The sequence below is a fragment of the Ovis aries genome, chromosome 3 (assembly GCF_016772045.2).
Source record: "Ovis aries strain OAR_USU_Benz2616 breed Rambouillet chromosome 3, ARS-UI_Ramb_v3.0, whole genome shotgun sequence".
In the NCBI taxonomy this organism is placed as follows: Eukaryota; Metazoa; Chordata; class Mammalia; order Artiodactyla; family Bovidae; genus Ovis; species Ovis aries.
The window spans coordinates 146195224-146218174 of NC_056056.1; the positions used below are offsets into that span (position 1 = coordinate 146195224).

At 37.3% G+C, this 22951-nt stretch overlaps 1 protein-coding gene across 4 annotated transcripts in view; it reads right to left on the minus strand.

The window, feature by feature from the left end:
- The window catches only part of CNTN1 (contactin 1), a 417338-nt gene that overhangs the window by 138456 nt on the left and 255931 nt on the right, over positions 1-22951 (minus strand). For all 4 annotated transcript variants that reach the window (XM_042246873.2, XM_060412756.1, XM_060412755.1 and 1 more), the window contains 8 exons: positions 21080-21286; positions 18464-18563; positions 18133-18314; positions 15074-15198; positions 14313-14430; positions 7765-7915; positions 4391-4518; positions 3908-4083 (listed from right to left, as the gene is read on the minus strand). In XM_042246873.2, coding sequence (XP_042102807.1) covers positions 3908-4083; positions 4391-4518; positions 7765-7915; positions 14313-14430; positions 15074-15198; positions 18133-18314; positions 18464-18563; positions 21080-21286 — 1187 coding nt within the window. The remainder of the gene's footprint in view (positions 1-3907; positions 4084-4390; positions 4519-7764; positions 7916-14312; positions 14431-15073; positions 15199-18132; positions 18315-18463; positions 18564-21079; positions 21287-22951) is intronic.

Sequence of the window (22951 nt, forward strand, 5' to 3'; positions counted from 1 at the left end):
AGGACACTGAAGGATGAACTCTGCAGGTCAGTAGGTGCCCAATATGCTCACCGACTCAATGGACGTGGGTTTGGGTGAACTCTGGCAGTTGGTGATGGACAGGGAGGTCTGGCGTGCTGCAGTTCATGGGGTCACAAAGAGTTGGACATGACTGAGCAACTGAACTGAACTGAACTGAATTTGCATATTTAGCCAGTGAGTATGTTTTCTGCCACTGATTATTATTATACTCCTTATTTGGTGAAATGAAGCTGAAACTAAGTCCCTGAGGCCATAGCATTGGCCTGCAGTTAGGGTCTGCTCTGGCTTCTCTGAGGGGAAAGTATGAACCTCTGTGGTTAACATCCAGAAGGAAGGAGTACAGTGAATGAATGATGATCAAAGACTTTTACATCATTCAGTTGAGTTCAGTTGAGTTCAGTTCAGTCACTCAGTCCTGTCTGACTCTTTGCGACCACATGGACTGCACCATGCCAGGCCTCCCTGTCCATCACCAATTCCTGCAGTTTACTCAAACTCATGTCAATTGTTGGTGATGCCAGCTAACCATCTCATCTTCTGTCCTCTCCTTCTCCTCCCGCCTTTAATCTTTCCCAGCATCAGGGTCTTTTCCAATGAGTCAGCTCTTCACATCAAGTGGCCAAAGTATTGGAGTTTCAGCTTCAACATCAGTCCTTCCAATGAACACTCAGGACAGATCTCCTTTACGACAGACTGGTTGGATCTCCTTGCAGTCCAAGGGACTCTCAAAAGTCTTCTCCAACACCACAGTTCAAATTTATCAATTCTTCAGTGATCAGCTTTCTGAAAGTCCAACACTTACATCCATGCATGACTCCTGGAAAACCCATAGCCTTAACTAGACGGACCTTTGTTGGCAAAGTGATGTCTCTGCTTTTTAATGTGCTATCTAGGTTGGTCATAACTTTTCTTCCAAGGAGTAAGCATTTTTTAATTTCATGGCTACAATAACCATCTAAGTGATTTTGGAGCCCCTCACCAAATAAAGTTTGCCAGCGTTTCCACTGTTTCTCCATCTATTTGCATGAAGTGATAGGACCAGATTCCATGATCTTAGTTTTCTGAATGTTGCGCTTTAAGCCAACTTTTACATCATTATCAGCCAATTTAATTTTAATTTCTTAATTAGTATTTCAGTTATTTCTTTATGACCCTTTTTTCTTTTTCCTCTCCCCTACCCCAACTTCTCTTTCTCTTCTTTCCTTCCTCTCGCCTTCTCTCCCTTCCTTCCTTTCTTCCTTCCTCTAATTTCTTTCTTTTGAAATGTTTATTTGAATCAGTCAACAAAAAGAAACTATTATTTTAAAGAAAATAGAGGCTCGACATATGAAGTTTCAGCTTAATTTGGGCAATTTATAACTGCCAATTTATTTTTATAGACTCCACTGCAGATAAAAGTAAGTACTTATATAAATTATACTTGCTGCATTTTAGACATTATTCAGTATATAACACCAAGGAACTAAAATTCAAAATTCACCTCTATTTTGTTTACTTTTTTTTTCTTCAAATGAATGAAAACTGAGTGGCATTTGCTTTTCTTGCAAAACAAAACATAATGTGAAGAAATTATCAAAGACAATGGTACTAAATTTACTAATGTTGGGCATGCTTATGATTAAGCACATCGAAATAGACATATAAGGAAAAAGTATGACATGTTCTGTTAAAATTGTCTTCTATAAATTCCCAGCTGTTTAATTTTAAAGTGTAAATTTGGTTCAGACACTGAAAGAGAGTAGATTCTCTGTATATGCACAGTTGTACCTAGATCTGTTAGATTAGAAAGAAAGAAACTGGAATTACAGTGGACATATGGAAGGCCTAAATATTGATACTGTGTTGATAATTGTTTTATGCATCTATCTAATAAAGAATTAAGTATAAGTCTTTCCAGCCTGGTAAAGTCAATCTCCACCTGACTGAATGCTTGTTTTGGCTTTTTAAAGTGTGATGCTCTAGATGAATTTTTAAAGGATAGTTAAACAATTTGAACGTAGAAGGAAATGGCAACCCACTCAAGCATTCTTGCCTAGAGAATCTTGTGGACGGAGGAGCCTGGTGAGCTGCCATCTATGGGGTCACAAGGAGTCGGACATGACTGATGTGACTTAGCATGTGTTGGAGAAGGAAATGGCAACCCACTCCAGTATTTTTGCCTGGAGTATCCCAAGGACAGAGAAGCCTGGTGGGCTGCCATCTATGGGGTGGCACAGAGTCGGATCCGACTAAAGCGACTTAGCAGCAGCAGATTAGCAGCAGCAGCAGCAGACAATTTGAAAGTATATTATGATAGGTATGTATCAAACTTCAGATTTCATAGCACTTGAAAAATCTTAAATACTATACTGAGTTAATTCAAACTTACTATAACTGACTTCTAAAAGAAGTAACTTAGTCTCTTACTTAAGCATATGATCTAGATAGATCTTTAGTCTCCTAAAGGATTGCCTTCCTAGAGAACAGACTGACAGGAGCAGGGATCAATTTGCACTTTAAATTCATCACAACTTAAGGAGCCTTATCAGCGCAACCAAGGGTGTTCCTACGGAAGTTGTTATTCCTGCATTACCTCCTCCTCCTTTTCCTCTATTTTCTTTATTTCTATACAGTGATATCACCATGCTTCCTATTCTTAAAATACAGCCATTCAGACCTTTAAAAATCACATGAACTACTTCTCCAAACCTTTCCATGTATTTTCAGTTCAGTCCCTGTCGTGACCGACTCTGCAACCCCATGAATCACAGCACGCCAGGCCTCCCTGTCCATCACCAACTCCCAGAGTTTACACAAACTCATGTCCATCCAGCCATCTCATCCTCTGTCATCCCCTTCTCCTCCTGCCCTCAATCTTCCCCAGCATCAGGGTCTTTTTCAATCAGTCAGCTCTTTGCATGAGGTGGCCAAAGTACTGGAGCATCATTCCTTCCAAAGAACACCCAGGACTGATCTCCTTCAGAATGGACTGGTTGGATCTCCTTGCAGTCCAAGGGACTCTCAAGAGTCTTCTCCAACACCACAGTTCAAAAGCATCAGTTCTTTGGTGCTCAGCTTTCTTCACAGTCCAACTCTCACATCCATACATGACCACTGGAAAAACCATAGCCTTGACTAGATGAACTTTTGTTGGCAAAGTAATGTCTCTGCTTTTCAATACGCTATCTAGGTTGGTCATAACTTTGCTTCCAAGGAGTAAGCGTCTTTTAATTTCATGGCTGCAATCACCATCTGCAGTGATTTTGGAGCCCGCCAAAATAAAGTCTGTTTCAACTGTTTCCCCATCTATTTCCCATGAAGTGATGGGACCAGATGCCATGATCTTAGTTTTCTGAATGTTGAGCTTTCCATGTATATATTTTGTCTATTTCTTACCCTCAATGAAAAAAAAAATAAATGACTTAAAATCATCATTATAGCAAAAGATAAGTTCTTTGCTCTTACCTCATTTGAAATGAAGTCACTTAGAATCTAAAGTATAGATATAATGAGGTAGAGTGCACATTAATATAAAAATTGTATTACAATAAAGAGAAAATGGACATAATGAGGGCTTTCCTGGTAGTCAGCTGGTAAAGAATCCACCTGCAATGCAGGAGACCATGATTCTGTTCCTGGGTCAGGAAGATCCACTGAAGAATGGATAGGCTACCCACTCCAGTATTGTTCGGCTTCCCTAGTGGCTCACTACCAAAATCCTCAGGGCTAATAATTTTTAGAAAGTCTTAATACTATGGTTAATTCAAGGAGGCCCATGAAAAAAATATTGCCTGCTTTTCAGTCTCAGGTATATGATTTAGTAATAAAAATTCCAATGCAGACACATGGGGGTTGTTAGAATGTTAATAAGATGAAAATAAGGACATGCCATAAATAAAACACGTACCATAAAATTCCGCTGGTAATGAATGTTCTCTTTGTTAAAGTCGATCACATAACCATTGAAGGACCAAACAAATGTCAGATCCAGGGCAGGATCAAAGGAAGCGGCACACTGCATGGTGGCATTTTCTCCAACAGTGATATCAGCATTAATCGGGGCCAATATAATTCGTGTGGGATCTAAATATTTTTAAATAAAGGAGTAAAGCACATTTCAAAAAATTAGGAGACCCCATATTATCCAGTATATTACAAAATAGAAATCAATATAATTGAGTTCCCTGGGCAAAGGGGTAAGATGTCTACTAATCAAATTCCAGGAATAGTTTCACAAAGCAAGAGTTTTCCCAGAAGGCTTTTGAAATGGAAGCATCAAGACATGAATTGTCTTATAAGCTTAGTACAGAATCACATGTCTTATGGAACATTAGAAACTAAGCATTGTTAAACTTTAAAAAAATGTAAAATTAATCAAATGTTGTCTTACCTGTGATAACAAGGGTCCCAGTGCTATTAGCTTTCCCTTTATTATTTTCCACAAAGCATGTATAGACACCTCCATCACTCCTTGTAATGTTATTGATTTCCAAGCTGCCATCTTCCCAAATGAGTATTCTATGAAATGAAAAAAATACATGACTTCACAAAATTAATTTAATGAAATATGTTATTATTCTATGTATTAGATTAAAAACACTAACATCTTTGTATCATTAACATTTTATATAAATTGCTTGACAGAGACTTTTTAAAGATGAAACATTCTGCCTTTGTTTAGAACATTCTTTCCCAACATCAAATTGTTTTGGAAAGCGATCTTCATCTTTTTCTTGGCCTATCACAGTCATCCTACCTTCCTGCTGCCATCCTTGTCTCTCCAGTCTCCCTTCCCACATGTCAGCCAGACCTGAAGATGTATGTCATATGACTACTATCACATCACTCTCTGGCTCACTGGTGTCACTCTACAGCTCAGGACCCTCCAGTGACTTTTCCACCTCATGCATAGTAAGGGCCACAGTCCTCAGATTGTCCTTTCAGGCCCAATAAAATTTCACAGTTCATTTCCTACATTCTTCGGGGTTTTCCACAGTGGCACCTTCAGTAAAGCTTTGCCTGACAACTCTAGATATTACGAGATGTACACAGGCACACATGGCTCTGCTACTGTCCGGGCATTCCTCATGCTATCCCTGTTCCCAGAATTTTTCTTCCTAATACATATTTCGTCAGAAAAGTACTTCAGTTTTACTTATTTATCTATCTTTGCATTAGATGTCAGGAATTTTTCTCTGCTTTGTTTTTAGCCCTGTCTCCAACGAGGTAACATATCAATAAACATATACATTCATTAGGAAAAAACAAAACGAAAAATACTGTTTTCCAGAAACTCCTTAAGGAGGGAGACATGGGACACTGAAGAGGCACTGAAACAACCTGATTTTGAATATATGAACTACATGGAGTCTGACTGAAGCAGTGGCTGTCTACACACCACTGTAAAATGATTTTTAAGCCACTGTGAGATAGACTTAGACTAGTCACAAGCCTGAAAGATATGAGACCAGATCTTCCAGGAAAGTGACCTCAGAACTTCAGACTTAGAAGTTAGAACAGACTGCTATTTCCACAGTTACAGAGAAATACAAACATATTTTATTTTTAGAAACTTTCAAACAAAGATATTGTAAAACCTCCATTAGTGAAAGCTTCTGTATAAATTACTACTTAGGAAATTCTTCTATGAATGTAAACTAAATCTTTCATATGACAGAACTTAAATCTATTTCCTCTGACTGTCTGCCTCTTCCTTAGAGCCAGGAGACCAAAAACGCATTTCTTATAATTTTTACATGTAATTAATAAGACATTAATATCACATATGATATATCATACATTATTTATATTACATATATTAATACTTTATATATTGTTATATAACTTTATTATATAATGTTTGTACTTAGGGTCATTATTGGATTATCTATCCCTGGATTTTTACTTTATTTTATAAACCTTTAAAATTGTTTTCCATTTGGTTTATTACAGGATATTGACTATTCCGTGCTTTACAGTAGGACCTTGTTGTTTATCCAGTCTGTATATAATAGTTTGCACCTACTAAAACCAAACTCCCAACCCCTCCCTCCTCCCACCTCCTCCTCCTTGGCAACAAGTCTCTTCTCTATGTCTGTGAGTCTGTTTCTGATTTATAAATAAGTTCACTTGTGTCATATTTTAGATTTCATATACAAGTGAAATATGTCTTATTTTCAGAAAATATGATATACATAAACAGTCACAGAAGCCAGGAACCATGTGGTCTTTAATAAATCAGTCACTTGTTGCCAAAATTATCTCAGTATAATCCATGAAGCATGGTTCTGAGAAATCCATGGTTGCAGAGGCCTATGACATGAGTCCTCATAGGAATCAGAGCAAGATTTTTTTCAATAAGGAGAGAGAGCTAGTGATGCAGCCAGTTGGGAACGCCGTGGCCCAGGCTGTTGTAGTAGTGAATACCTGAGAATGGAACTACCTTTTGATTACGGTCTGTATCATTCGTTGTCTGACTGCTAAAGTTTCAATGCTTTATTGCACAAATTGGCTTGTCCTTTAACATTAATTCTTCAGGTATCATTCTGTTAGTCTTAATAACTCAGTCAAACATGTTAACTATAAAAGTTCATGTGTTCTGGGAAACAGCTGCTGTCCCTGCATACCCCTTCCCACTCCATTTCTGTCATATACATAGTCATACCTGCAATTATCCTAACAAGAGAAATACGTTCATTTCATATCAACATGGCACAAGTTCAAAGTTCTAGCTTAGAGATCATTTGACATATTTTCAGAAGGTTACTTAAACCTTTCCAGGCTTTAGGTATATAAAAGTAGAGATGGTAGCACCCATCTTACATTCTTTATTGGATTATTATAAGAAGATTTATATTTTACATTTTTGCCAGAATATTTTTTAAAGCAAAAGCTACTTTTCCCTTCCTTATTTAAGCCTCTAGACAGATTTCCATTACTCGTAGATGAAACCAAGTCTCTCAGCACAAAAAACACTGCTGATCATCTGGCTTACTATGTGTCATCCCTTAACACTCTTCATTTTCCTCTAAAGACAGCCATACTGATTTTAGTTCTTATAATCTTTATACACCCTCTGCCCTCTTCCTTAGGGCCTTTGCATATACTACACTCCCCTGAATGAAATATTTCTTGCTCCTCAACCTTCATATCCCACTTCTCTTATTTCCCAATGTGACTGGCTTCTCCCCATACTTTAGTACTCAATATAATCATAACTTCTTCTGGGAAACTTATAAAAACCGTTCAGTTTGGCTTTTATGCAAATAGTCTATGCAAGCCATATGCTTTATGTTTTATCCCAAAGCCTCTAAAATACTGATGGGTAGTTAGGAAGATTAGAAGTTCCTGTTCACTTTGGAAGATGGGAAGAGGTGACTTGTACTTTGAAATCACCTTTTATTTCCCCACTGAAATGTTTAAGAGACTAATCGCATAAAATTAAATCAAATATGAATGGCTATAGATGTGCTTGTTAGGGAAAAAATTAGATTCTGTTTTGTTTCCCATTGTTAATTACTTTTGAAGCCTTGGGCAATTTATCACAAATCTCTGGGCCTCAATTTTAAAGTATCCTTACAAATTGTAGATGTTTAAATGTTTATAATAGATAGGGACAGTGGTGGGTAAGTATTTCAATTTAACTTAGAACTGTGATATCATCTGTGGAGAAAAGTTAGAACAAAAATATCTACATTATGAATGTGAAAACAGGTTCTTTACAAAGTAAACTTTTCCAAATGCTGCACTGCATTCTGGACTAACCTGCTGCTGTTGACAAGCCGCTCTGTGCCTTTACTCCATAAAAATTTCGGTTTGGGTGCAGCTTTAGGTTTGCATTCAATTATAACCCGTCCTCCTTTAGCAGCCAGGATCTTTTTCTTCATAGGATTCATTTCAAAAGTTGGAGCCAAAGCTATAAAGAAAGAACTAGTTATTTTCTTTTTTCACTAAAAAGAAAATTCTTCTATACTATAGCACTTTTTATTTCCTTTTGATTAATAAGCAATAGAAAGGGTTGTTGCTATTGGTCATTGTGTCTGATTTTTTGTGACCTCATGGACTGTAGCCCACCAGGATTCCCTGTCCGTGGGGTTTCCCAGGCAAGAATACTGGAGTGGGTTGCCATTTCCTTCTTCAGGGGATCTTCCCAACCCAGGGATCAAACCTGGGTCTCCTGCATTGGCAGGTGGATTCTTTACCACTGAGCCACTTGGGAAGCCAGAAAGGATTCATCTCACCAAATATTATCCACTATGACCAACAGACATTCCATACATAATACTAGTAGTTTTTCTTTGCTTTAATAACTTCACTAAGGTATATTTATTAAATCTTGCCCATTTTAAATATGCAATTCTTGGTGATAACTGGATTATTATAAATTTTAGTTGCAGTCAAATGCAATTTTTAAGTAACATCTAATTCAATTTTCTTGACTCAATTTCACAAGGGAAGTTAAGTGAAAGGCTGGAGGAAATGGAGCACCATTATTAATACTGACACATATTTATAATTAGTATTCTTTAACCATACTTTGAACAGTCTCTAGTTTACAAGTGAGAAAACTAATATCTATTAAGATTATGTAACTTGCCAAAGGTACAGCAGGCAGAGGGTTATCAGGTGGGAGTTACATTTGAATCTAGTTCATCTGATTCACAAGCATGCTCTTTTCAGTAAACTAGAAGACTACTCTGTCATTATACAAACATTTATTGAACACCAACTATGTGCAGACACTATGAGATGCCTTAATAAACAGAGACCCTTGCCTTTAAGACCAACCTACAAACAGCTATGGGAATGATGTTTTCAATTAACTGAGGAGTACATGGTACATCTCCTTACCTCAAAGTATAGAACAAAAATTATGAAAACAGGTTAGATTCTAGAATCACTTCCTTAATGATATCTCACTTTCTTTAGTGTCCCCACATCTGACTCATTTCTCAAACTCATCTTCCCCCAGACTCTGGGGGAATTCCTTCTATTTCCACATATTCCAGTCATCTGTAACTGTCCTTTCTACAGCTTTTTCTGAGTCTAAGTATATCTTTATCCAGGTCTTGGTGCTTCATCATCTAGTTCCATGATTCTCAAATTTTATCAGAGCATCAGAACCATAGGAGGATCTCGACAAAAATGCTGCTGAGATCTCAGTAGGTCTGGGGTGAAACTGAAATTCAGCACTTCTAGGAAGTGAGGAACATACTCTGAGGAACACACTTCTTATGGAAAAGATATAGGTTATTCCATTGTTCTTTTAGTTTGTGTTTTATAATTGACAATAAATATATAAGCAAACAACCAACTTGTGTTGTATACCAGACACAGCATGTGGTACTCTGTCTAGGTTCAATAAATATTATGGGTAGCATAATGTTTGTAAAATGAGAGAAAATGTAATAGAATTATATTTAAAAAGTCTAAATTCATTTATAAAATGAGAATTTTTCTTGAATCAGTTTAGTTTTAATGAAATAGTTGCTTTTGTCCAGTCATTAGAATGACTTTATGCTTATGTAATATTTGAATTTCTAGTGACAGAATCTAGACTATGTTCATATATATGTGTATGTATACATATACATACATATATATACACATGTGCATGTATGCATATTATCTTTTCTCTTTATTGAGCTTCAGTTCAGTTCAGTTCAGTCATTCAATTGTGTCCGACTCTTTGCAACCCCATGAATCGCAGCATACCATGCCTCCCTGTCCATCACCAACTCCCGGAGTTCACTCAAACTCATGTCCATCGAGTCAGTGATGCCACCCAGCCATCTCATCCTCTGTTGTCCACTTCTCCTCCCTGCCCCTAATCCCTCCCAGCATCAGACTCTTTTCCAATGAGTCAACTCTTCACATCAGGTGGCCAAAATACTAAGTTCTGGAGTTTCAGCTTTAGCATCATTCCTTCCAAAGAACATCCAGGACTGACCTCTTTAGAATGGACTGGTTGGATCTCCTTGCAGTCCAAGGGACTCTCAAGAGTCTTCTCCAACACCACAGTTCAAATGCATCAATTCTTCAGCACTCAGCTTTCTTCACAGTCCAACTCTCACATCCATACATGACTACTGGACAAATCTAGCCTTGACTAGACGGACTTTTGTTGGCAAAGTAATGTCTCTGCTTTTGAATATGCTATCTAGTTTGGTCATAACTTTCCTTCCAAGGAATAAGCATCTTTTAATTTCATGGCTGCAATAATCATCTGCAATGATTTTGGAGCCCCCCATAATAAAGTCTGACACTGTTTCCACTGTTTCCCCATCTGTTTCCCATGAAGTGATGGGACCAGATGCCATGATCTTCGTTTTCTGAATGTTGAGCTTTAAGCCAACTTTTTCACTTTCCTCTTTCACTTTCATCAAGAGGCTATTTAGCTTCTCTTCACTTTCTGCCATAAGGGTGGTGTCATCTGCATATCTGAGGTTATTGATATTTCTCCCGGCAATCTTTATTCCAGCTTGTGCTTCTTCCAGCCCAGTGTTTCTCATGATGTACTCTGCATGTAAGTTAACTAAGCAGGGTGACAATATACAGCCTTGACGTACTCCTTTTCCTATTTGGAACCAGTCTGTTGTTCCATGTCCAGTTCTAACTATTGCTTCCTGACCTGCATATAGGTTTCTCAAGAGGCAGGTCAGGTGGTCTGGTATTCCCATCTCTCTCAGAATTTTCCACAGTTTATTGTGATCCACACAGTCAAAGGCTTTGGCATCATCAATGAAGCTGAAATAGATGTTTTTCTGGAACTCTCTTGCTTTTTCCATGATCCAGCGGACGCTGGCAATTTGATCTCTGGTTCCTCTGCCTTTTCTAAAACCAGCTTGAACATCTGGAAGTTCATGGTTCACGTATTGCTGAAGCCTGGCTTGGAGAATTTTGAGCATTACTTTACTAGTGTGTGAGATGAGTGCAATTGTGCGGTAGTTTGAGCATTCTTTGGCATTGCCTTTCTTTGGGACTGGAATGAAAACTGACCTTTTCCAGTCCTGTGGCCACTGCTGAGTTTTCCAAATTTGCTGGCATATTGAGTGCAGCACTTTCACAGCATCATCTTTCAGGATTTGAAATAGCTCAACTGGAATTCCATCATCTCCACTAGCTTTGTTCGTAGTGTTGCTTTCTAAGGCCCTCTTGATTTCACATTCCGGGATGTCTGGCTCTGCATTTTGGACTCTTTTGTTGACCATGATGGCTACTCCATTTCTTCTAAGGGATTCCTGCCCACAGTAGTACATATAATGGTCATCTGAGTTAAATTCACCCATTCCAGTCCATTTTAGTTCACTGATTCCTAGAATGTCAGCATTCACTCTTGCCATCTCCTGTTTGACCACTTCCAATTTGCCTTGATTTATGGACCTAACGTTTCAGGTTCCTATGCAATATTGCTCTTTACAGCCTCGGACCTTGCTTCTGTCACCAGTCACATCCACAACTGGCTGTTGTTTTTGCTTTAGCTCCATTCCTTCATACTTTCTGGAGTTATTTCTCCACTGATCTCCAGTAGCATACTGTGCACTTACTGACCTGGGGAGTTCCTCTTTCAGTGTCCTATCATTTTGCCCTTTCATACTGTTTTGGGGGTTCTCAAGGCAAGAATACTGAAGTGGTTTGCCATTCCCTTCTCCAGTGGACCACATTCTGTCAGCCCTCTCCACCATGACCCGCCTATCTTGGGTGGCCCCACAGGGCATGGCTTAGTTTCACTGAGTTAGACAAGGCTAATATAGACTAACATATGGTACAGCAAAAGTACACAATAATCATCTCATAGATAAATAAAAGTTAACTAAATAACTCAGGAAAGAAGAATGAGAAATAGCAGTTCTATAGGCAATAAACAAAAAAATAGATTGAAACAAATATAAAGATGCTTAGGAATTGATCTCAATCTCAAAATGCTCAGTTTGCTTAATTAGTACATTAATAGACATTAAATGATTGGAAGATTTTTGGCTTGAAGACAAAGAGATCTTTCAATCTGAACTGTTGTATTTTCTTATCATTTTGTCATGTATAACAATTACAGTCACCCAAAGCTGGTGCTCTGGGAAAACCTAGAGGGATAGGATAGAGAGCGAGGTGGGAGGGGGCCTGAGGATGGGGGTTACACATGTATGCCAATTTATGTTTATGTGTTACAAAAACCATCACAATATTATAAAGCAATTATCCTCCAATTAAAAAAATGATAAACTAATTTTTAAAAAAAGAAGAAATTACAATAGAAAACAAAAGAATTTACATTTGGGATATAATTGAAACTTACCAAATATCTTTCCTAAAAGTCAAAATGATTTCTTTGTACTTTTCACCAAAGTGATAACAGTATGAAGCCTAAGCCTAAACATCTGCTTGATACCCAAAGAAGCTAGATTGAATATATAAGCAAGGAATTTGACTTTAAGGGGAAGAAAGGGAATATGATCCTTAAAATTTAAGAAGAATCAGGGAAAGTTAAAATTAAGAAGGCTTCAACTCTTTTAAAAGATAGTTTTCTTTAATACTTTCTGATTATTATTTCACTGCCTTTCACATTCTTTTAGTGTCACTCAATTTGTAGTGGTACAACTGCTTTAAAGAACTACCCTTTGGTGTAGCAAAAATCAAATAAGCTGCACTGAGTTATTGTTTTATCTTTTCAGTAATCATATCCAGAAGAGGAAGCCTGCCCAACTGGATTAATTACTTAAAATATAACTAAACTCAATGATAGCCACTTCAAGTAGTATGAAAAAGACATGATATAGTAAGGTGTTATTTAAGGTAGTTGTAATGAAAATAAGAATGTAAAAAAATCTCAGAAAGATTTATAGGGTAAAAGGATTTATAGGGGAAAAGAATGTAATGGATTGTTTCATTCTATAGAACAGTAAACATTTCAAGAGGAAAAGTTCTGGATGAATGAGAAACAGTGACTTTAATTTCAGACATGCTAAGTTTTGGATATCTATGAATTTACCCAGATGACCATTTTTGCTAAGAAGTTTTTCATACTGAGATAGCAGCTGAGGATAAAAATCTTACCCAGAGATATACATTAAGGGGTCATTGATAGTTAATGGGAGAAGAAGATATCCTCCAGGATAATTTTAATTTCAAAATAATAATAATTCAGGAATAATATCACAGAATATGTGCGAGAATGAGGAAGAAAATGGAATGCAGCCAGAGCAATGGAACTCTGGAAAAGAGCAAGATTTTCAACTGAGCAAAGGGAAGGATGAAAAGGAGAAAATGATGTGATCAAGAAGAAATAATATAGGAAGTATCAGCACTGGGTCACTAAACACAATGGAGAGGAGAATTCGAGAGGAAAACATGACCAGAAAGAGAGGCATCTTGAGAGATACACATACACATATTTACACACTCACACACACACACATATACACACAAAGAGAAGGGATATGTGTTGAATACAGAGAACATCATCCTCTGGATAAAGAGTATCTAAAAGACAAGTGTAATAAAGATTTAGATAGTTTTGAATGAAGGATGGGAAGTCAAAACATTTTATCTCCATGATTTTCAATTTTCATGAAGAAGAAACTCAGTGTAGGGTAAGGGGACTGAAGTTTTGAACAGCAATTGTAGGATATGAAACCCAGGGACTGATAAAGCTGCTACTAAGTCACTTCAGTCGTGTCTGACTCTGTGCGACCCCATAGACGGCAGCCCACCAGGCTCCCCCGTCCCTGGGATTCTCCAGGGAAGAACACTGGAGTGGGTTGCCATTTCCTTCTCCAATGCATGAAAGTGAAAAGTGAAAGTGAAGTCACTCAGTCGTGTCGGACTCTTCGCGACCCCATGGACTGCAGCCTACCAGGCTCCTCCACCCATGGGATTTCCCAGGCAAGGGTACTGGAGTGGGATGCCATTGCCTTCTCCGACTGATAAAGCTACTAAGTGCCAAAGACTCTCTGAGGCTGCCTCACAGGCACTGAGAGAGCAGCTGTACTATGTGATGTTCTGGCAGTGTTTAGTTGCCCAGACATAGGAGAAAGCAAGACTTGCAAAAACTGACATGTGTAAAGTTTGCTTTACCATTAAAAACATTTTAAAAACCTTTATACTTTATACTGCTTCCAATTTATTTACTATTCTTCAATGAAAGGAAAATAATACCATTCTAATACAAACCACATTTTAGAAATGCTTAATTTCTAATTCAAGAAACTATTAATTCAAGAAAGTAATATGAAATTAAATATACTAGGTAACCCAAGATACTTTTTAATGTGTTGCTTTCTTGTTGATTGTTGACAGAAACAAAAAGTGATACTGACCCAAGATCTTCAACTCGGCATTTGCATAAATTGCTCCATGAGTGTTTTCAGCTATGCACTGGTACATGCCAGCATTTTCAAAGGTCACGTCATACAGCCTCAATTCCCCTCTATGATACTGAAAAGAACACAAAGTAAAACACGTCTCCTTGAAAAACTTTAACAGAAATGCTTTCATTTGGGTTTGGGCTTGGTTGTCTTCCATTTTAAGTACATTATTTTTCCCCCACTGTTAATTAAGTCGAGTGGAGTGGGGTTTTCATGGTATGGGGAAGTAAAACCCACTTACCATGCCCAGTGGCTCTTGTTCTATTCATCCTACAGAGCAGAGAGTCCACCTTTTTTCCCTCTCGGCCCAGCTGAGAGATTACAGTGGGAAGGTAGAGAAGGACCCCACTGCTGCTACTTGTCCCCAGGGCTAAAGGTAGGACCTTCACTCTTACCTCTGTTTCTGTGGGGTCAGGGAAACAGTGGTAAGAAAAAGAGGACAATATCAGGTAGTGGAGATGGATGCAAAGGAAGAAGGGGGAAGTGGAACAAAGGAGACAATAAGGAGAGAGAAAGAGAAGGTAGACATAAGATTACAGAAAACTGTTTAAGCTGAAAAAAGATACTTCATGTTCACTTTTTTGTTGTTTTTTTTAAAAGGAAACTTTTATATTTCAGGGCCTACATGCCACTCCTGCTAATTTTTCCTGGGATTATAGGAAATGTTACCTGAACATAGGCTCAAGAACTGCAAAGCACTTGAACACACATACCGAATATCCATTCTTCAGCCATCGGATGGTAGGAATGGGCTTCCCCGTGGCCACACAAGGCCAGTAGAGATCACTGCCTATATCCACCTCTGTGTCATTGATGTGTTCCACCCACTCAGGAAATGCTAAAAAGTAAAGAACATTGTAAATGCAAATGCAAGTCTCAGCATTCGTCATCAACTCAAGATGACAAATATTATACTTAGTTGACTTTCTTCTGGAGAATACATCAGATACTCTCTGAGTCTTAGAATCAATGATAGAATCATCAAAGTTGTATATAGGTCTGTAGGTAAACTTTACATTATTAGAGACAAGGTAATTCTAATTCAATTTATAATTGTTTTTCTATTTGTGAACCATGTTTTGTTGGAAAGCTGATTCATAAATAACACTAAAATAACTGAACTTTTTCTTATGAATCTTCCAAACTGATATTTGAGGTCTGAAAGAATTATGTTTCAATTTATTGTGTAAGAGGGATAGAGTCCAGTGCCCAAGTGGAGGTGTTGTCCTCAGAGAATAGCTGACTCTAGAGTAAGAAGAGATGGGTGGAGATGCAAGTGTTAGTAGAAACAGAACAGACGTTTGTCAGAGTTCTAATTTAATTACTACCATTTTCTCTGTAAAATAGGAAGCCACGTTATTAGCCTAGAGAAAGGTTGTAGAAGGAATTACTGTGGGTTTAATGGAAACCATGAAGGCATGATATGGTCATCTAATAAAATGAGAGAGTAAGTAAATCTGAAGAAAAATAGTCTAGTCACCAGGCAACATTAAGGGCCTATTTAAAGTTAGTGATGCTGTGATGTTTAACTAGACATAGGCTAATCAACTTGGCAGTGCTCATTTCAAGTCATATTCAAGTTCCTTGGTTCTGACACTAAGGCAGAGAGCCAGAGTTTTCCAGTATTACTCTTTTCCAAAGTAGCAAGACAAAGTGGAGAGAGATGAGTGAGCTAAGCTGGTGTGCAGAGAAATGATAATGATTGAACCCAGGTTTAGGAAAGAGATGGCCAAGTTAGGGAAAGTGAGAGGAAGTTAAAACAGAGTAAGACCAACTGATTATAGTTGGTGGTAGATTAAAAGGACCGTAGGAATCTAGGTATTGGACCTTGAAAGGTGGTGATCAGAGTTTAAACACTTAAACTTAAGATTGTAAAGGGATTGTGCTTTTGGTAACAATAAGATCTGAACCCTCAGCCTTGGGAGTGGATTGCTGAGGAAGATTGTAGAACGAGAGCTTTGGAAGAGAGGAGTTCAAAGGAAATGGGACACAAGACCATTAGAAAAATTATTATAGTCCATGTGATTTTTATGTCACCAAGAATGAAGTCATGAGAAGACCCGTAGTGGTGATAGCTGTTAATAATGAAACTATTAGAACAATGGGTTGGGGAGGTAACCTGACATAAGATTATAAACTAGATGATTAAAGGAAAAGAAAGATAGTCTAGCAATAGCAATAAAGAGCAAGGAGGACAAGTGTACAAGTCACACCTGGGGATGAGGGTTGTGAAAGAAAATTCAGCCACTGCTTGAGTGGTCTGCAGTAGAAACAGTGTCAGTTGCAGCAAAGACTAAAGGGAATGTGAATAAAAAATAAATAAATAAAAACAGGTAAAATATAAGTAAAGGGAATGTGCAAAGAAATTACGGATATAGGGGATTCTGATAATGATGGACTATGTGTTCTAGAGGCATGTTAAAAGAACTTCAGAAGTTAGGAATGAGGAGAATATAGAGTCTGAGTAGGAAAGATGCAGAGCTATGTGGGTATGAAAGTGTAGCCCATAAGACGGCCCTGGGGTCCAAGGGTTTCTTAAGGCAAATGAAATGCACAAGGTGAAAGTTAAAACGATCCTAATTCTAGTGGATGTTATGAGATGGTGCTGATGAGGCTGCATGTGCTGGGTCATTGGAGATGCTTACTTCATCCTATATAGACAGAGGCCTGGAGTCTAGGGATAGGAGGTAAGGGTTGGTCTCGACACTGCCACAGTACCCTTTAGTCTACTGGCATTCCAGTTCAGCTCTGGCATCATCTCTAGTTTTTCCTATCGTCCATACTTTGATGAGACTAAGGTACCCCTCTATTAAATGCTTTATCAATATCATATGTAATTCCCCATATTGTACTCACAATTTTCTTTATAATTATATACATTAGGGGTAGATATTTATTTGACTGTGTATGACTGTATAAATTTGGAGGTTTTTCATATGGTATGACTAGAGTATGAACTCCTCAAGGACAAAATATTTCCTATATTTAACTCTTCTAGCTCCTACTGTGTCTGCCTCTGAGGACGCACTCTGTGTACATTCATCCTTTCAGTGAATGACCTTATTGAAGCCTTAGATGTTTATTCAGGTGTGACCTGCAAATTTCACATTGGAGAACATTGTAGGAAGGATTTCAGTATGTAAAGTTTTAAGCTTTGGCTGAGAAACTATATTCTCTCCTCCCAAATAAAGCTTATTTCAATTAAATACTTGTATCAAAAACTTGTGTCAAAGAAAAACTTTCCTTAAACCAGTAATTCTCTAAGAGTGGCTCCTGGACAAGTAGCATTATCTCCTAAGAACTTTTTATAAATACAAATTCTCACACCCCAAATAGACCTTCTAACTCAGAAACTCTTGAGTATAAGAACCAGCAATTTATGTCTTTAAATAAGCCCTCCAGATGATTTTAAAACATGGTAAAGTTTGTGAATCACTGGCTTAAACTATGTCATAATGCATAGGTTATTCTACAAATAAGAAAGAGCCTGAAGAAAGTCAACAAGCCATATGAATTGTATTTTCTGAAAAGTATCAAGAACACTACTATTGATCCATTCATGTTCCTGTAATACCAGTGGCATAAATTCCTAACTTCTCTACTCATGTTTGTGACTTAGTTAGACATAAAGATCAATATTTTATCGTTTTTTGCAGTGTAATACACATTACTATTTTTAAGCTTAATCATTTTATGCTAGTTTTTCAAGTGAGAAAATGGTTTTAAGGAAGATATTGATTAAATATGTGGAAAATTAAAACAATGTATCTACCTTGAACATAAATTCTTGCCTGGTGTTTATCCTTTCCTCTATTGTTCTCAGCCTCACATTCGTATATGCCTTCATCTTCCAGCTGAATATTGAAGATCTTGAGGACAGCTCCAGAGGTGCTGATCTCAGCTGTGCTTGGCATTGGTTCTAGGACTTTTCGCCATCGGATATCAGGAACAGGACTTAAATAGAAGATAATAAGAGCTAATGGTCCACAGCACTTAAAAGGCAATTTACTATATGTTTATAGCTAAATATTTTAAACATGTATTTCCTAACAATACAAGATTTAAACTCTATATACATTAATGAAAACTGTGAGCATACTCACTTGCCAAGTGCAAAACACTCTAAAGTCACGTTTTGGCCCATCAATGCATATACATCCTTGAACTGAACTACAATATCAGCAGGATATGGTTTTGTTGTTCCTAATTTAAGAAAAACCAAAATTAGCAAGCAGAGCAAAAAGGCTAAATACACTGCTTAGAATCATAACATGAGTGTGTACTTTATACTCTAGAACACTTGAAAGACAAATAGATACACAAAGACCTGAAATATAAACCAAATCAATAGTAATTGTTCTAAAAAAATGGTGGCCAAGGAGGATTGTTGGAAATAAATAAGGGCTGAGGGAATCTCAGGCAAAGAGGACATTTGAACCAGACCAGTTCAAGTTGAGGAAATAGCATACTTTGACACAACTTCAGGAGTGTGTAGGCAATTATAAAAAGTCTAGGAATCAAAATGATATTGAAGTGTATATAGTTGAAGATGAACTTGAATCTACAATATAGAAAGGTTTAAAACTGATATTAAAGATTTTGAGACCAATTTCCTCAATGGTTAGCTATTAATAGGGTTTGTTAAGAGACAAAATATAAATTTTACCTTTAGTTTAAGTAGAAGATTTGTTGGCAGTTTTAAGGGAAGGAATAGGGAGAAGAAAAATATAGCAGAGAGTCAGAGGTCTAAGTGAGGGCCTGAACAAGAGCAGAGTCACAGTGGGGACAGAAAGGAAAACACAGACCTAAGTTGTGTTTTAGAACCAGAATCAAAAGAACTGCTTCTTGGATCAATGTTGTCTCAAGATACAGATCAAAAATCCAATTCATTAAAATCTCTTGGGATACTCACTGAACCTATAGATTACTGGGTCACATCCTGGGTCAGATGAATCATTATCTTTGGGTTCACATTTTCCTCAAACTCCCCAAGTGCTTATGTCCTAAATGAGAACTGCTGTGTTCACTGTCCTCAGGATATCAGTGGAAAGGAGTTGACGATTAAAAGTCTCTCCTGAGTTACTGGTGAGAAATATGATAGTATTATTCAATGAGATGAAGAACACCAGAAGAGGAGGTTTAGAGAGGAGATGAAAGATGTGTTTGGAATATTTCAAATCTAACACTCTTGAGAAGCTTCTGTGTGTCAAGCCCAGAATGCAGGTAGGATTAGGGAAAAGTTTTGGAGAAGTGAATCTCGGGTCAGCACATAGGGCTTCCAGTGAAATAAAGGTGGAAATGAATGAGACTATCTAGAAAAAGATTGGAAAGAAATATTAGAATGAGGAAGATCTGATGAAGGATACTGCATAGAGTTTGTCACCGAGGCAGCTGGGAAATAAGCAGAGGCAGAAATAGTCATAAAAAATAGGAAAAGAAAGGAGATTTCAAGAGAGGCAGGAGAGATCAACAAGGGTCAAATTTCATACAGAATCAGACCTGAAAATGTCCTTTGGGTTTAGCAAGTAAGAAGTGGTTTTGATTACTCAAGACTGTTTGCATTGAATACAAAAGAATATGCAGAGGAAAACAAATGGAGGACCGTTTGAAGATTCAGAAAAGAAACAGTGATGCAATGACAGCCTTAAATGAAGCAAATGGAATGTAAATCAGAGCAGCTGGAGCAATTAGCTTGAGCAGCAGGAAAAACACTTTTTCCACTGAGAAAGAAGGTAAGAAGCACTGAATTTTGAGGGAAGAAAATGCAGGAAGTTTTCACATGATGTGGTTCCTTTTCACTCCGTGAGGTAGTGGTGAGAGTATTTCCTAAGATTTGAGAGGGGGAAAAAAAAGCCAGATAATAAGAAGATGTTTATTGAATACTAATCATGTGACTGCTATCTTGAGAATAATAATAAAATAGAATGTCTGTGATATGATAGACTTGCCACCATTATTATACAAAACTTAGAGGTAAGACCGAAACCTAAGTCCGTCAACAACAGAGCCAGTATTTCCTCAGAAGCTTGAATTGAGTGATATGAGTGTTGCAGCAGGACTGAGATAAAAATAACCTGAAGTAAGAAAGCACTGTATTCTGATTTTCGCAGGAAGAGGTCCATTAAAAAATGAAATGCAGTTCATTCAACTGAAGCCTGAAGAAAGGCCAGTTCAGAGTGTGTTAACTCTTAACTGTCATTCAATAAGGTACCACAGCAGTCATACCCTACACTACTTACAAAAGAAAGGCAATTTATATACTTATTTGCTTCATGTAAATAAGTTCTTAAAAATAAAAAATGATCTGATTGCCTTTCCTTCCACCCTAATTCTGTAATCACTGCAGCTTGTTTTGATATAATCATTCATTCACTTTCATGAATTGACTAAGAAGTAGGACTGACCAAAAAACAAAAAAAAGATGGTGGTGATTCCCATTTATAACCAATATATTGGCATTTTGCTAGTAAATCAATTGGGTTTCTATACACTCACTGAACTGGAGGCAACCAATCCAAACTCAGCCACCTTAGAACACTTTATGATGTAATTCTTCTCTAGGTGAAAATCTAAGGAAAAATCAAGACTTTCAAAGTATATGTCCTCTATTTGTCCTGGTGAAGCAGTCAGCTGGTTTGCCCACTGGATATTTCTTTTCATTATTATAAGTATGTCATAAGTAGAGAACCTTACAAAAACAGAGGAACAAACATACTTACGTTCAGGTAGTGGAATGAGCGGGATAAATTTGCTGAACACACTCTTTGTAATCGAGGGACTGGATACAAAGCAAGAATAGTTGCCTTTGTCAGATGCCTCAACATTAGCAATGTAGAGATTGCCATTTGTCTGAGACACAAATCTTCGTTTATCCATTGTGATAAATACAGGAAATTCATTTAGAAGCCAGCGGTAGCTAAGATCATCTAGAAGAAAATATTGTTGACTAAGTATTAAACTCTCTCCAAAAGCAAAGATTTTGTTTTCTGGTGGTAAGCTAGTCTATAACCTAATCTAGGCTTTTCAAATATTATTGACTCAGTTTTAAGCTCTTCTCCAAAAGGAAAAGTCTTGTTTTCTAGAAATAAACTAGCACATAATCTAATCTAGGCTTTTGTAGAGCAAATGTTGGAAGCAGGCCAAGATAAACAGCACAAATTTTCCAAAAGCTACTGTAGTTTGAATATAAAGTGATGCTAAGCAATAATATCTGTTTCTTAATTATTCATGAATTACTAATATTCTTTTAATTAATTATGGGCTAAATGCAACTCAGTTTAAATGACTTGCTTAGAATTTCATGACTAAGTAGAATTAGGATTTTGAATCCAGGTCTAATAGTTTCAAATTCCATCTTCTCTATTGCATTTAAAAGGTAAAATCAACTGTACTGTGGCTTTATATCTTTCTATTCTCCTATTGTACATGACAGATTTAGAAATGAGTTTATGCAACCTATCCTGGCCACATTAAAAAGTAAAAACTACAGAAAAGGAAAAAAGGCATTTTACTTGTTTTCTTAAATATTAAGAAGCAGATCATATGGTAACTTTTAACTGTTGTAAATTCCTTTGGCTAAGCATACTGGCTGATTAGGGCAAAAGTTGAATTTCCTCATTAAATTGCTGCTTTTCCCAGTTTTCCATTAGGATCTCCCCTTTATGTTTTGAGGGATGGCAATCCAGTAGTCATGCACAGCAGTAATGTATGAGAAGGAACGCTGGGTGATACATACTTCTCAGTCTCAAAATCCTAATCCCCTTTAAAACATTATAACCATGTGAAGACAACTGTCACTAGGGAGATAGTGACAGAGGGAAAAAATACCCTCAGGGGAATTAAAAAAAAAGGTACCCTCAGAAAAAGATCTCTTAGTTCAAGTTAGAAAAGATTTAGATGCAAGATGGTGGAAAATCAAGATATTTTTAAAATGAAATAATCATGACCTGACACCATTTTGCTTAATGGAACTCAAGGTGATCGACTGGTAACGCTGCTAAATGGAGCATGAACAAGAGCTGAATATGAAAAACTAAAAGAATTGCATACTATATACATCCAGTATGATTGAAAATAATAGTCCGGGGGATTCCACTTAAATTAGCTATATAATTTTCTCCAGCAAGATACAGTCTCATAAAAGTAAATGAAGATGATTATTCTGTTTTTCCATCTGAACTTTTTAATTATAGAAGTTTACTGTTTGTTTTCCAAAAATAAAAATACAAAGTATGAAAGAAAATGAAATCACCATATTTCTCCAACTCAACATTCTTGTTGTTAGTATACATCTTTCTAGACCTTTGTATCTGTGAATGATTCTTGTTGCTGTTGCTTAGTCATGTCCAAATCTTTGTGGCTGGACTGCAGAATGCCAGGCTTCCCTGTCCTTCAACATCTCCTAGAGCTTGCTCAAACTCAAGCCCATTGAGTCGGTGATGCCATCCAACCATCTCATCCTCTGTTGTCCCCTTCTCCTCTTGCCTTCAATCTTTCCCAGCATCAGGATTTTTTCCAATGAGTTGACTCTTTGCATCAGGTGGCCAAAGAGACTTCAGCTTCAGCATCTGTCCTTCTAATGAATATTCAGG